General features: G+C 36.2%; 1 protein-coding gene across 1 annotated transcript in view; it reads right to left on the bottom strand.

Moving 5' to 3' along the window:
* Positions 1–1469: 1469 nt before the first annotated feature.
* SEC23A (SEC23 homolog A, COPII component) overlaps positions 1470–16666 on the bottom strand; it is a 53442-nt gene continuing 38245 nt past the window's right edge. The window contains exons 15-20 of the mRNA XM_016209795.2: positions 14591–14668; positions 12179–12340; positions 9954–10040; positions 7961–8116; positions 6229–6294; positions 1470–2869 (exon numbers count right to left, since the gene is read on the bottom strand). Coding sequence (XP_016065281.1) covers positions 2780–2869; positions 6229–6294; positions 7961–8116; positions 9954–10040; positions 12179–12340; positions 14591–14668 — 639 coding nt within the window. The 3' untranslated portion in view covers positions 1470–2779. The remainder of the gene's footprint in view (positions 2870–6228; positions 6295–7960; positions 8117–9953; positions 10041–12178; positions 12341–14590; positions 14669–16666) is intronic.

The following is a 16666-nucleotide window of genomic DNA, read 5'->3' as shown; positions in this document are numbered from 1 at the left end:
CCCATCCTCCGGCCGCCCCACCTCTGCCCAAGGTGCCCCCGCCCCCGCGGGCTTCGGGCCGAGGCGCCTCGAGGCGGGCGGCTGGCTCCGGGTGACTCGCCAGCCGCCGCGGGCTGAAGCAGCGGCACCGGGAGCAGATCCCCGCGCCCGCACCGCGCCGGTCTCCAAGCGGCACTGCAGCCCCCGCGCCCCGTTACCTGCTCTGCGCCGCGGTGGCAGCGGGAGGCTCGCTCTGGCCCGTGCGCCCCGGGCTCGGAGGGAGGAGGGAGACAGCAACAGCGGCCGCAGCGGAGAACAAACAGAGCCGCGGGCGCTGAACGCAGGACCCCCGCAGGAGGCACCCCCACCTCCAGCTCCCGGAGTAACGGACTCAACCACGCCCTCGCCAGGGCGGGGCCGGGGTGGAGGGGCGGGGCCACGACGGAGGGGGCGGGGCAGGCGAGGCTTCACCTCCCGCTGGGCGTGAGGCCTGCAGACTCTCTGTAAGAGGCACCTGCTGATAGATTGTTTTAGGGTTAGGCGCCTCCGGATTGAAGACAGCCTAGCCAGAGGAGCTGTCTGATAAGTAAGAAAAAACAAAGTGGAGCCCTGATGGGTGACAGCTCTGTAGCTCCATCCCCTACTTTCAATCACCGAAAGCTCCGCCTCCACTCGGTTGATTCCTAGGTGGCTGCAGAAAGGCTGTGGTTAAACGGACCAGCAGCCTACCTGCACAGAGCCCTGAACACCCAGGTTCCTTTGTCAGATGTGAGCTTCCTTACCCTACAGTGATTCTTTGATTTGCATTTGATCTTGGGGAATAACATCTCATCTTTAACATCACTTGGATTTTGAGAAGCCTTGTGGACATTTTTTAAATGCTGCATAAGATACAGAAGGAAACTGTCATATGCAAAAAAACCCATCAGTAGATGAGTGGATAAAAAAGCTGTGGGACATTTACACCATGGAATACTATGCAGCTGTAAAGAAGGAGGATCTCATACCCTTTGGCACAGTATGGATGGACCTGGAGAATATTATGCTAAGTGAAATAGGCCAGGCAGAGAAAGACAAACAGCACATGATCTCACTTATATGTGGAATCTAAAGAACTTAATAAACTGATGAACAGAATAGATTCAATGACATGGAAGCATAGACGAGGCTGACAAATGTCAGAGGGATGCAGGAGGGTGGGTGCGTGGAGGGGGAGAGAGTAACCAAAGAATTTATATGCATATATGCACAACCCAAGGACAGGGACAGTGGTGGGTAGAGGGACTGGGGGAGGGCCGGGGGGGAATAAGTCATTGGGGAGAAAAAGGGACACCTGTAATATTTTAAACAAAAATAAAATTTTAAATAAAAACAAAATAAAAATAAAAACTTAAACAGAAAAAAATGAATGACTTTTGATAGAAGATTTTAAATGCTCTGTTTTTACATTTGGCTACTCAGGCTTTACTAGATCTCAAAATAAGCAGGAAAACAGAGAAAAAGTACATTTTATTATTATTTATGCCTAGCACAATCCAATTCAAATACAATGGATCAGAGCAATTTATTTAATCTAATTAAGTATAACATATAAACAATTTTTTAAAGTTTCTGCCTCTTTTACCATCATATAATTGTGTTCATGCAAATACAATCATCAAAACTGTCCTAAGCATATATCATAGCACCACCTTGTATTTGCAGTACTTGATGTAAATTTGTTAAATATATCTGGCTTTAGCAATGTAAACATTTGCTACAAGTAAACTTTAAAAGATAAAGGTGAATGATACTAGTGAATAATCAAAAGAGAACTCAGCATCACATGAGATAATTCAACAAAACATTATATAATACTGTTTCAATAAAAACCAAAACATAATAAATTTCACAAAATGGAAGCAGACACAAAAAGTAATGTGTAAACTCCCAAAATAGTGTTAAAATACTAAAGAATTTAGCGTAAAATTTATCTCAGAAAAGCAAGGAGGAAAAACAAAGCCATGCAGTAAAAAACAAATTTGGTTTAGTACTTAGAACAGTCATTTTTTACAGCAGAAGCTTTCTATAATGCATTCTCGCAAATGGTTTCTTTACCATCTCCATTTAAAAAAAATCATGTTTAATCACATAAGTTGGGTATGTGTGGGAATTTCACATTGTCATTTTGGGGACTGTTACCCAAAAAACTTTTCATCTCTAAAATGACAAAAACCATTAAATTATCTTCATGAAAATTACCATATATAAAGTCAAATAATTTCTAAACAAATCATAAAAATAATCTGCCTTAACAGATTAAGTACAGAAAAAGTGTATACATAAGTGATGAAAATCACAGAAAAATATTCAATGAACAGGCAAAAATGTTTACATTTATCACTACTGTTGATGATTTTATTTACTTTCTAGCTAAAATTAAGAAACAAGTTTTCAAAAGTCAATATAGACATTCAGTGCCACTTGGATTTATCTGCAATAGACAAGTGAGTTATGTCTCTTTAGTACAAAACAAACTCTATTTTCACTCTTTAACATAATTAAGTTATAAAGACCTCAAATTTCCAAAACCAATTATAATACTGTGGCAAGCAAAGTAAGTTTGTTCGTATTGCTCTTACATTCCAGCTTAATCTATAAATGAACATTTTAACTATGTTGTCTCAAACCTTACTAATACAAAAAGAGTCTAGGGAAATATCTGTTGATTTCCACAGATTAACTGAAAAAGGAAAAAGAAAACAAAATTGAAATATTATTTCATCTTCTTAAATGTCTTTAACATGTTATGTTTAGCACTTCAAGCAGCACTTGACACAGCAAGTTTCTTCAAATGGTCCATGAACACTTGCAGACTAACATCATCTGTGAGAATAGGTGCTCCAGACTCCTAGGAAAAAAGATACGTGCTATGATTTAAACAGTGTGATACCTTAAAACCCATAAGCAATGTATAAGCAAATGTTTAAAATAAACAAGGAAATCATTTTAAGCAGAATAATACCCATTTTCCTGCTGTATAATAAATGTGACTGGCCTTTGTCTCTGGGGTCATGAGAGAGAGATCTCATGTATCCTTGGAATTGCCCAACAGTATTGTCTTGTTATTCATGAGCCCCTCAGATCACACCTGAGTTTTTGCTGAGAGATGGCTCAGGATGGAGGCCTGTCACCAGAAAGATCAACCACGTGATTGGAGTGTTGGGGCTTTAAAACAGGCGGATCTCCAGGGAGGGGGAGGGGGGAGAGGGGGGAGTTGGAGATTGAGTTCAATCAGCACCAGTGACTCAATCAATCATGCCTATGGAAAGGAGCCACCCAAAAAAAACTTCTGAATATCAAAGCTCAGCGCAGTTTTCTGTCTGATAAACACATCAGTGTGCTGGGAGGATGTCGCACACTGATTCCATGGAAAAAGGGCAGAGCTCTGTATCTGGCACCCTTCCAGACCTCTGTCTCTTCACTTAGCTGGTCCTAATTTGTAACCTTTATGATAAAACTGTAATCATAAATAAGGTGTTTTCCTGTGTTCTATGAGTTGTTCTATCGAATTATTGAACCTGAGGGGAGTCGTGGGAACCCCCCTAAACACACATATGGATTTGTAGCTAGTTGGTTGAAAGTGTGGGAAGCTTGGGATTCCACTTGCAGCTGGGATCTAAAGTGCAGGCAGTCTGGTTATGGACCATGTCCTTTAACTTGTGGGGTCTGAATCAACTCCAAGTGGTCAGCATCATAACTGGTGCTAGAATCGAGCCACATTCTATTCTACTGGTGTTAAAAATAGCTCCATATCCAACTTAATCTTTAAAGTAGTGTTAATTTTCTTGAATGAATCGGTGCTTTTATCACTTCTAAAGAGTAAGTCTCCTTATTGCTGCCTGTTTACTAAACATAATAAAACTCCAATTGTACATATTTCAACAGAAATGCCAGCTGGAAGGAAGCAAACATATCACTTTTAAAATAAACTATGCTTACAAGTGTTCAAGTCATTTTAATTTATTTCTGCAGGTTCTAAGTAATTACCAAGAGTTAGGGAAAATTCCTAACTTCTGTTTTAAAGAAAATGATGTTGACAGAATGGTCCTGGTAACCCAACCCATTAATAATGAAATTTTAGCCTGGCCTGTGTGGCTCAGTGGTTGAGTGTTGACCTATGAACCAAGAGATCAGGGTTCAATTCTTGGTCAGGGCACACGCCTGGGTTGTGGGCTTGATCCCCAGCAGGGGGCATGCAGGAGACAGACAATCAATGACTTTCTCATCATTGAAGTTTCTATCTCTCTCTCTCCCTGCTGAAATCAATAAAGATATATTAAAAAATAATAATGAAATTTTATTATAGCAAGAAAAAAGTTATATATAAAGTCTAAAGGGGAAAGTAAGGAATTTTCTGAGGAGATCAGCAAGTTAGTGGCAAATGTGAGATGAGAATTTATAGCTCCTGTGGTTCTGGTCTTGTATAGCCACAGACACACCATCCCTCTCCTGAACAAAGGAAATTCCATTTTATTACGTGTTTTCATACATTAATATAAGACCTTGAAAACCCTGATAATGAAGGAAGGCAACAGCACTAGGATTAAGATCTTAGAGTTTGGAGCCAGACTGCCTGGGCTCAAATCCTGGCTCTGCCACTTACTGCCTGTGTGACTTTGAGGAAGTTACTTAACCTCTCTGTCTTAGTTTCCTTATGTATAAAATAAGAATAATAACAGGACCTATTTCACATGGCTGTTGTAATGACTGAATTAAATTGTACAGAGAAACAGAACAATACCTGGCCCACAGAGCAGCCATACAACATGTTTTAACTGTTATTATTACCATTTTGAAAAATCTGCCTGGCCCACATGGCTCAGTAGTTGAGCATTAACGCATGAACCTGGAGGTCACGGTTCAATTCCCAGTCAGGGCACATGCCCGGGTTTCGGGCTAGATCCCCAATAAGAGGAGTGCAGGAGGCAGCCAATCCAATGACTCTGTCATCATTGATATTTCTCTCTCTCTCCCTCTTCCTTTCTCTCTCTGAAATTAATACAAACAAATTTATTTTAAAAAATAAAAAATCTATTATTTTATAATACTAAAATACTTGTCATAGTTAACAGAGAAGCAAAGATCTCAATAATGTGACAAACTGATAATAACCTGGTGGCTCTTGCTTTTTTCTCTTATTATTATACCTGCTTTTTTTTTTCATTTTATACAAATTTTCCACCTCAATTCACTCAAGCCCAGATCTATTTTTCCTAGTCAAGACAAAATATACATATGGATATAATTTATAGTCTAGAAGATCTTATCTGAAATTATAAATACAAATGCTCAACTCAATCTTATAAAAAAATTGCAGTTGGTTGATCTCACTTTTTTTAAAATATATCTTTATTGATTTCAGCCTGGCATTCAAGATACTCCACAATTTGGCTGTATGATGCATTTCCAGTTTTATGTTCTACTATTCGTCCCTACATGTACTCTGTACCTTAGCCCATACTATCTTCTACGTAGAATTCCCTTCCTCAGGTAATTTTCACCTACTGAAATAATATCCATCTAAAAGGAAATGCCCCCTTTCTGATCACACACCCTTCTCCTGCTGCCATCTTGTGACTTCCTCCTGTCTTCTTCTAACCTCCGTAATACTTTACATCTTTCTAAAAGCACATCTCCCATTCTGCATTGTATTTTAATTCCTTAGTTATGTATATTATCTCTAATAATAGATTACAAGCTTTTCAAAGGCAGCAATGATTACTGTGTACCCTCAAGTACAAATATAGAGTCCTGCCTATTGGACACTTGATAAATGTTGATATATTATACCAAAAGGTAAAACTTCTACCAAATTAAAATATATTAATAATGATTTCCAGGCCTCTAGCTTTTCTTTCTCAACTATAATCCCTGACCTCTCCTGGCTTACTGTGTATGTGGCCTTCTGTGGGTCATGGCCTGGCATTAAGTTTAAATCACCACTTTTATCTTATGTTATACACGTTAATGCTTTTACTCAAGGGTGTGGTGCTAAATTTGGAATGTGAAAGGGCTCTATCTATTTGATATCACTTTTTTATTTTCTATGGTGTCACCAAATACTAATTCTATTTTCTACTCTTAGTTTTGCATTACTTTTCCAACAGAAATTGTTCTCAAATACACAGGAAAAATGTAGCTCTCACTAAAATAACAAACTATAAATACACAAAGAAATAACTTCCAAGACCTGCTATTTATACTTACCTGTCCCCAGGCATACATATTATTATGAGTCTGTGAAGGGTTGACTTTTGAAAGCAGAAAACGGGCCTTGAAAGCAAAGAAGAAATAACATTATACATCAAAAACAGACTTAGTCAATATTAAGTGGGACAAATACATTATGCCACTTAAAATAAACTTTACTTAATACTTTGTGGTAAAATTAATTTTATTAAAATATAACTTTTTAAAAAATGAACTAAATTTTGAAATATGTAGGTCACTATGTTACAAATAAATAAATCATACATTCATAACATTAATAACAAATAATAAATTGTTGAGTCTAAAACTCAGCATATAAAAATTATGTGTGCAACAATTATGAAAAGGTTAGTGTGAAATTTATTAAACACTTGGTCTGAAACATCATCAGAGGTTTGAAGTTCCAAAAAATGATAAAAATAAAAACTGTGAAAACCTATATAGTTACTTTAAACAAGGACTCTCAAACTTTTTAAAACTGTAGGCTATTCTATGAGACAAACTACCCAACATTTTACCCATCTATCCACTATGCCTTATCATGAAAAAGACAGAATAAAAGAGGAAAATAGCACTGTACATGGTGAGATGTCATTGAGAGAAACAGTCATAAATTATTATTTCATATTGGAAGAACACAGGCCATCACATTTTTTGAAATTTAGTACCATACAAAATCTTTTTTTCTATTCTATAAGTAAACAGTTTAACACAAGAAAACGGGCTCTAAAGTCAGAATATGTGGATGCAAATCCCGACTCCTCCATTTACTATGTTGCCTGGGCCACCAGTAATTTAAGTCCCAGTTTTATTACCTGTATAACGGAGATAATAAATGGACTATTATGAAGATCAAATGAGATATGGTGTGTAAAGTTCTAACTATCAGCTTTGCAAATTCTCAATACACAGAAGCTATTTTAAGTACAGTAAAATCCTAATAATAATTGCTATCATTTCTGAAGAACAGTTACCGATATTTATTACCTACTTTGTAATACTGTGCTAGGCATAAGAATACAAAAAAAAGAAAAGAAAAAAAGAAAAAGGCACAATCTCTGACTTTAAGGAGCAAGTAAAATGGACTTATAACAATTTATAATTAATTAATTATAACTGGAATAAAAATTACAAAGGAGAAGTAAAAAGAACTTTAAGACTGTAAGTTATGGGTCCTAGCCTAGACTTCTGAAAGGCTCCAAAGGGCCATGTGTATATGTACATGTAAATTATTTAATCCTCACATAATTGTAAAACCACAAAGCCTTTTATAATACCATAATGCCTTCCTTTACATGATATTTTCTAGAAAACTAGAATGATAGAATAAGGAAAAAAGAAAAAATTATGTGACCACAAACTTCATATCCAGTAAATAACAGCTTTAAGGAAAAGCACACTAAATTATTTCCCAAGCTGTTCATGTCTTCTTGGTCAACTGAAGCTGGCACACCATCAAAATACTATCCTGGCTCTGTTATTAGAGCTGGGCTGGAGGCAAAAATGGGAGAACCTGGCAGTTTTAGTCAACTAGTCAATAATCTTATAGCTCTGCTCTCAAAGCTATGGCAAAAAGCAAGCATACCTTCTCCTAGAAACCTTCTTCTGCCATCTCCTTCCTACTTGCCTAGTAGAGTAAGCTATACAAATTAAAGTCGGAAGGCAAGTAGGAACAACTCATCGTAAAAGCAACAACAAACAAACACACAAACAAATTAACAGGGCTTACCTGGCTGCCCCCATGTTCAGTGTCGATGTATCTCGGCATTGGAAATCTGGAGTGAAGAATTTCCTGGGCGTCATCCACTGGGGCTTGCAGAAGGTGGCGGAAATTTTCATATTCTGGCATGTCCTGGTATCCTGACTTGCGCCACTGGGCTATGGTCTAATTTTAAAACAATTGAAGAAATTATTATTTTTAATTTCTTGTGTATCTAAAAATACTAAAGACATTTTTTTTCAAAGGAAATAATCTTCAGAAAATAAGAAAATTATAGGTTATTCCACTTATCTCAATTTTTAAGGTTAAGAATACTAATTTCAGTATGCTTGAGTAAATATATACACAAGTAGGATATTTCTTCTTTAAAAATAAAAAGAAATAATAAAAACACTTTAAAACACTATGCTTATGAAATTAATGTTACTAAAAGCTATCTACCTAAGCTTGTGATAAATGAAGGAAATTTTTGTTACAGAAGATTCCCAGAGACTTCTAAATTACCTACTATTATGAATCTTTAACAATGGAGTTACATTCTGACACGATAAATAAACATAAAAACTTTAATAATAATAGCAATACTATTATCAAGATAATATACCTGTAGAAGAGCATCTGAATCAATTCTTTCATTAAGGTAAATGGCTCCAAAACCATATAATTAAATGATACAAAAATTTAAACCTGGCTGGGTTTCTAAGTTAACCAAATCAGTCAACATGCTCTATCTAGTTTTTGTATCTCTGTATTTAACAAAGGAACAATCATCTGCATTTCTGATTTCTTCTTTAAGCACATTAACAAGCTATTTGAAGACACAAACACTATCAAAAAGACAAAAAAGGTGCAACAACCTAGCTTTACCACGTTAGAGGCATTACTTTTAAAAAGTAAAGAGCATTAATAAATAATAATGTTGCTCAGTAAACTGTTAGACAAACAGTGACAGGAGGCAGGCACTGAGAACTGTTTGTGAGGTTATTAAAAACATGGAAAAGTGCTATGAACTCAGTAAAACATCCACAGGTAACAGAAAATGTGAAAAAGCTGTTTCTTTGTTAACTCATTAAAAAAAACAAGTAAAGGGCATTATAAGTAACTGGTATCAATTAATAAATCTTTTAAAAGTCCCAAATAATATTACTTAAAAAGATATTTTGAGCAATGCCTTAACTATTACAGTGCAAATCAAAAATCATTTACACTTTTTTAAAAATTGAAAAACAAACAGCACAGGTTACTAGAATATTAGACTATAAGCCTGAGTGCAGTGTGACTAAAGAATCTCTGTCTTTCAAAGCATCCAGAGTACAGGGTTTTTTTATACAGAGGAAGCACATAAATATTGGCTGAATGAATAAATGCAGGAATGAACAGAGTTCTGCTAAGTACCTTAATGGCTACTAAACTATTCTGCTCTTTTCAATCATTTACCATTCCAATTAAGTGAAGTTATAAATTTTAATGAACTTAGGCTTTAAATGAGTTTTTGGGATCATGCAGATTATTGTTTAAAACTTTAGGCTAAAGGGAGGCTGCTCCATCTGTGGGGTAGCCCATTCTCTGTCTCACTACTTCACTAATAAACTCACTTTCACTTGAAACACAAAAAAACCCAAAACTTTAAATACTTCATGTGGAATACATAATGAAAAGGAAAGCCTGCCCGCTGACAAAGGCTGGCTCTTCTCTCTTAATGTCTTCAGTTAAAACCCAAAAGTATGATGGATATATATATATATATATATATATATATCAATGCTCTTACTTTCACAACACTATGTTTTGTATAAAACCTATTGTCTAATCATGTGTGAACAAATAGATAAAATTACCACAGGTGAATCAACTGCAAAAGAAGTAGGAAGAATCACATTTTATACATATTTTATAAAAATGGAAATAAAAGTTTATCATAGTGGAAAACACTAGGCATATAGTGAAAGGAAAAGCCTTTACTGCACCTACGTGCACAGCTTTAAATGCCATGGAGTCTTACCTCGCCATGATAAATCAAAATCTGGAAGAATGTGTCCATGAGAAGAATACGATCTGCGAGAATGCTGCTGCTATCGAGAAGAACCGGCTAACATGAGGAAAATGAGAAAGGGGGAAGCAGGAAAAATAAGTTACTTAAACACACAAAAGGTCCTTCCAGGATCTATTAATTTAAAATTTTAAAATTCACATATTACTTAAAACCTCTTGCTATTATGAATTCTCATGGCATATTCTAACTTTATTTTCTTAGAAATCTCTAAGCTGAGGTTAACAATTGAAAAATAGAATAGAATAGAATCAAGAAGAAATCAAGGATGACTCATAAGCTTGACGGTGGCACCACTGAATAAGATGGGAAAAGCTTGGGAGAGAGCAAGTTTGGAGTATACGGAAAGTAGGGAATATGAAATGAAAGGGAGTGGCCTGATCTAATGACATAAATTTGGGTATCACATGAATGAAGATGGTAATTAAACCTATGAGATTAGACTGCATCACGTAGAGAGAGGGAAGACAGAGAAGAAGCCAGAGTCCTGGAGCATGACACTTGGAGGTCTGAAAGGGAGAAGCCAGCAGCAAAAGGAGCCTGAGTAGGAACAGGCCATAAGTAGGGAGAAACCGGCAGGTATTATAGGTGTCACAGAAGCCTAGGGCAAAAGGTTTGCAAGGAGTCCTCACTAGGAAAATACTGTTGAGAGTTCTGGCAAGACGTAGGACATTGTTTTTTGTTTTTTAAATATCTTTATTGATTTCAGAGAGAGGAAGGGAGAGGGAGAGAGATAGAAACATCAATGACGAGAGAGTCGTCATTGATCGGCTGCCTCCCGCATACCTCTGACGGGATCGAGCCCACAACCCGGGCATGTGCCCTGACCGGGAATCGAACCCCGATCGCCTGGATCCTGGGTCGACACTCAACTGCTGAGCCATGCCTGGGCTAGGACGTTATTAAGAGTTGTTTCAGTATGATGTTAGGGACAAAAGTCTGACTAACACAGGTTGAGAAGAGAATATGAGGTAAGAAAATACAAACAAGTAGATTCTGAGTTTGGCTGTGACCTAAACCAGGGAAATGGGGTGGCAATTAGAAAAAATGTCAAGTGAAGGGTTTTTTGTTTGATTCTTTTAACATGAGTGCTTCTAAGGTTTCCATGTTAATAAGAATAATCCAGATAGAGAGAAATAATGATAATGCAGGAAAGAAAGAGGATAACTCCAAAGGCAAAGCCTAAGAAAATGAAGCTAATGGGACTCATAGACTAAATGGAAAGGCTGGAACTTGAGAGGAGCAGGCACTAAAAACGATCGGATTCCAGTTTTCTTCTAAACACTATTCTACTTTTTCCAGGTGTCTACAATTTAGATATTGTACTCTGAAAATATTTTAAAGTTATTTCTATAACTTTCCTGATTCAAAGAACTACAAGACCAAATATATAGCTAGATCAACTTATTAAAAATATATATTTTCCTAAAAAAGTAGAAACTGAGATAAATACTAAAACAACTGTAGTAACAAAATAAAACATTTTATCCACTTTTTCTTTTTACAAAACAGTAAGTAAAGGCCTTGTGAGGGATCGTTATCAATAGGTATTATAAATATTCTCCTTATACTGACCTTTCTCAAAGTATTATTTTCAAATATGGTCATAATATACTTTTAAATGATAAAACAGACGATTCTAACTACAGAATAAAAACTATTTACTTGATAATAAGTTAAAATAAGTGGGACAATTTGTTAAGGACACTAAATGGACGACTTTATCTTTTTTCTAAGTGCACATCTATATAATCGCCCGGAGCTTACATCCAAGAGGAAAATGAGATATTAAAACAAGAGGCTTCGTTCAGACACTAAACTCTGGAATAAGCTACAAATTCTAGAATCATCATCACCTCTTGACATTGTTAAAGACATAAAAATCATAAGCCCTAGAGGATTTGATCAACAAAATGACTGGACAAAACGATCTTAAAAGTCTCTTCCATCTCACTGTTTCATTATTTTTTAAACGATTTCCTAAAATGGCCTACCATGGAGTCTAGCACATAGTAAGCACATATAAATATTTTAAATAAATACATGAATAACTTAAGATAATTATTCTTGAATTAAATTCTCATATTTAGTAACTGCATTCCAAGAAAAAGTCAGTGTTTTCACTTTTTAATGGCACACATCACCGTAACAAAACCAATTTTTTATGTCCCTCTTACCTCTGGTGGTCCACTAAAAGAATATGCATACAGAATAGGTTGAATCATGATCAGAGACTGGGTCAGATCTTGACGCATGAAATGGTGACGATAATATGAACTCTCATCAGGGCTATTGTTAAAAACTTGCAAGAAAGGAGACCTTCTTAAGTGAAACATAAACTACAAGATAAAACGTATGAGATAGCCTTTTAATGATTTTAATATTGCAAATAGGAGTTTACTATTATAAAAAGCATTTGATTACAACTACTAAAACCACAATAAAATAAGTTATAACAACATTCTAAACTGTATTCCTCAGAAATAATCTTATTCATGATATTTATCAGTTACTTAAAAATATAATTCAACAATTATAAAATTAAAGAGGTGACTCAAAAGAAAAAGAAAAATAGAGACAAAACCCCCTAGCTTAGATTTAAGTTTTTCAGAGGCTGATGCCAGGTGGTACATTATCAGCATTCTTTGTTTTTGTTCCTCAGCTCTCTAACCACATCTTTGGGCTTTTTTATTATTATTCATTAACACCACCAAAATACTCTAGGAGAACATAAAAACAGATTAACAGACTTTCTGCTTTTTGTATAGTTCCCACAAACTGCACTGGAAAGAGTCTGCACTGATATTTTAAAAGGACTTACCTACACCCACTTGTTTCTTAATATTTAAGGCCTTCCTATCTCTAAGCAACAATCCCTACACTGTTTCATTCATCCTTTCTCCTTTCACTGTCTCCCCTTCCACTCACTCCTCATATGAGATATCAGGAAAGGGGAGAGTGAAACTTGAGTGAAGGACAGTTCCACTGTCCTCTGACACAGTCAAAGGGTCTTTGATACAACAATCAATAGGATCGGCTTCAAAGTACCGCCGCCCATTTGCCTTTCAGTTACTTCTCTCACCTTCCCTCAGCCCTTGGGTCTCAAGTATCTACACGTTGCTCCTGAAAAAACCTCACTCCACATTCCTCCCCAACACATACCACTCACTGAAATTCTCATTCCTTTTCCTAATGCACTGAGAGGTTCTCTCATCCCTTACCACTTCAGCCATTCTTGTTGTTTATTCATATGAATGTGTAACTGGTAAATTTGGAGTTAAATATTTTGAAGATCAAGATCTCCGTTAAATTTAGTCTATTTCACCCTTTAGAAGATCATCAGGCTTTGAAAACCCAAAGTAAAAATGTCTTTCTGGGTCTTCTGGTCTATATTTCCCATAGAGGGGAAAAGATGGGATGCCCAGATTTCTCAGAATTTAAAAGCCTAAAGAGGAGGTTTAGAGTAGGGAAAGAAGAGAAAGCAAAGAAAGTGTGAAGAATTTAGTCAAATACTTAAGCTAATACCCTCATTCCCTTTTCTATTAGTTTCTGCTATAAAAATGAGGGTCGAGAATACCCAAAACAGCAAGGTTTTCTGCCTGCCTTAAGATAAGTGGACTCTGCCTTTTCCCAGTTCTTTAAAATTTCACCAGAGGTTTAGAGAAGTCTCCCTCTATAAACATGGAGTTTCTAGGTTACAGATCAATAACACATCTTCCAAAAAATGTAAGAGGAGCTCTGAAAAGAAAGTTGAAGCTTTAAACAAAGTTTTCATGAGCAAAAATTTTAATTTCCACTTATCAATATTAATCATCCTTCCAGGATGAACTAAAATGCCATCTCTTCTATAAATATGTATCTAACCATCCATTTGGAAGGATTCCTTTCAGTTTCCTCTACATTCTATATATCTCTCATACCATTTCTCATTTTCAGTTCTGTGATCTCACCCTTCAGATTGAAAGCTCCTTAAAAATAGAATCGACATCATCTTTATTCTCCTAAAGTTCCTTGCACATAGTATTTAGTTGAATAAATGTTATCTGTTACTCATTATATAAACAATCTACACTTTTAAAAATATCTATCAAAACAACAGATAGAGGGATAGATTCCACTGCCCAAATGAAAAATCTTCTGTAAGATAAATCACATTAGCTTCCTTTCTATTTATCTGGTATGTGCCCATAAAACTGTTCTTAGGTGCTGAAACCATGCTGTACGACCAGTTGATTGGTAAAATTACTTCAGGTGAAGTTCTTTTGGTACCACTGTAATTAGATCCTTTACATCAGAGGGAAAGCTAATCTGGCCTACCCCTAATTCTATTCCATAGTAGGGTTGTAGTGTAGATTTTTATTCACCAAAATAAAATGACTATTTGCAAGGCCAACATAAAAATACCATATACTTTTTTCACTGACTACTCACAGCACAATATGCATTTTTTAGCTATCCTGAAAGTTACCTAACCAAAAGAATAACCCAATACAATAGGTTCTGTAAGTTGAGTAATATGTCAAAATGGAAAGTGAGACCCAGTGCTTTATTAACACAAAGAAAAGAACACAGATCTTTTATCTACTCACCTGTGGATAAAGGGAGAAAGTTTCTGAAAATCTGAAGGAACTTGGGTCATCTTTGTGATACTCTCCAAATTTCTGACACTAAATAAAAGTAGACTGTTAGAAATATACTTCCTGGCATAGAATTAAAACTGTGACCTATACATATTCTATTTTTTAAAGTTATTATTCTTTAGGGGTAGAAAATTGATATAGGATAAAACTGGAATGTTACTTATAGACTTACTAAAAGACTGATTACAACCAAAGGAATACATTTGAATTTCAGAAGAAAGTATTATATCATTTATGAATTTGTTATGCTTTGTAGAGCACATAAGAAGGGGTACTTGATCTGATCACATTTTTTGCTTCCAGGAAAAATCATTTCAGAACCACAGTTATCCAAAGGATAGAAATGCTACAGTTGTAGCCCGGCTGGGCGTGGCTCAGTGGTTGAGCATCGACCTAGGATCCAGGAGATGGCGGTTTGATTCCCAGTCAGGGCACATGCCCGGGTTGCGGGATTGATCCCCAGTCGGGGGTGTGCAGGAGGCAGCGGATCAATGACTCTCTCATCATTGATGTTTCTAGCTCTCTCCCTCTCCCATCCTCTCTCTGAAATCAATAAAAATAATAAACAGTCAATTGAGAAAAGATTTTTAAAAAAAGAAAAGAAAAGAAATGCTACAGTTATAGAGTTAATCCTTAGAAAACAGATCTTAGTATCTGGGAATAAGAGTTTGGGGGTCTTCAGTGTTTCCTAATTATGCTTCATTGGTGAAACTTACAGATTAAGATAATAATCTTCGCTATCTAATATGACAGCCACTAGCTACATGTGGCAATTTAAAGTAATTAAAATTAAATAAAAATCCAGTTCCTCAGTTGCACTAGCCATTGTATTTGAAGTGCTCAATAGCCACATGTGGGTAGTAGTGCCATAATGGACAGTGCAAACTATAGGTATTTCCACCACTGCAGAAAGTTTTCCTGGATAGTGCTGACCTAGAATATCTATTATGCTTGAAGAGATTTAGAATATCAAATACATTGAAAAGATGTGAAAAAGCCAATATGTCAAGCATTATTCAGAACTATCAATCACATTATATTAAATATACACATTTTCTATGTGCCTAGGATTCTGTTAAAATAAAGCATTAGGCAAATCTGGTATTATGGATAGTGAGGGTAATGAAAAGATTGCCGACTTTTTGCATGTGTAACTGGGGATGTCCGAAAGGATAATTTCCAAAGTGGGATGTATCTGATACTTAAGTCCAAAATTTTTGCTTTTAAAATGTTTTTATTGATTTTTTTTTTTAGAGAAGAGAGATAGATAGAAACATTGATGACAGAGAAATGTCATCAATAGGCTGTCTCCTACACGCCCCCTACTGGGGACTGGGCCCCAACCTGGGCATGTGCCCTGACCAGGAATCAAATCAATAACCTTTTAGTGCACAGAACAACACCCAACCAACTGAGCCACACCTGCCAGGGCCAATATGGCAATTTTTGAAACTGAGGTGTGAGACTCTAGATAATAGAGAAAGACTCTAGACATAATACTACAGAGAAATCTGAAGAATTATAATCTTTCTGAGTCATTTCACTAACTCATGCAAGAAGGGACACAAAAAATTTCCATCTTCACCATGAAATCTGCTTATCAATGGTTTTTACATAAGCTGATAACCCAAGTTTGTACTATTCAATTTTTTGTCATATGTGATCACCTACAAAGGCTAATAGCTCCAGCAAAAGAGAAAAAGGACTTTACTATGAATCACAGCCATTTGACGAATAAAGGTGCTGATTCCTTCAAATAGCTTTTAGAACCTCAAATTAATAAAGTTGTTTGCTAAAGTCACATTCAGTCAAAAGTCTCAGGAAGCAAGGTATTTCAGGGCACAACTTATTACCCAGAAAAGGAAAAGTCACATGGTTGATGAGAACCTAATAATGCCAATATGTAAAATTACCCATAAATAAAATGCTGGGACAAAATGCAATCTGAGAAACTGAAAAGTTCCATCTTAAACCCATATAATAGGTAAATGCACTGATAGCACATTACCTGATGCTGAGAGGTTT

This window comes from Miniopterus natalensis, chromosome 1 (assembly GCF_054644295.1).
Source record: "Miniopterus natalensis isolate mMinNat1 chromosome 1, mMinNat1.hap1, whole genome shotgun sequence".
Lineage (NCBI taxonomy): Eukaryota > Metazoa > Chordata > Mammalia > Chiroptera > Miniopteridae > Miniopterus > Miniopterus natalensis.
The sequence above is the reverse complement of the archived record's forward strand: the minus strand, read 5'-3'. Positions and strand labels throughout refer to the sequence as shown.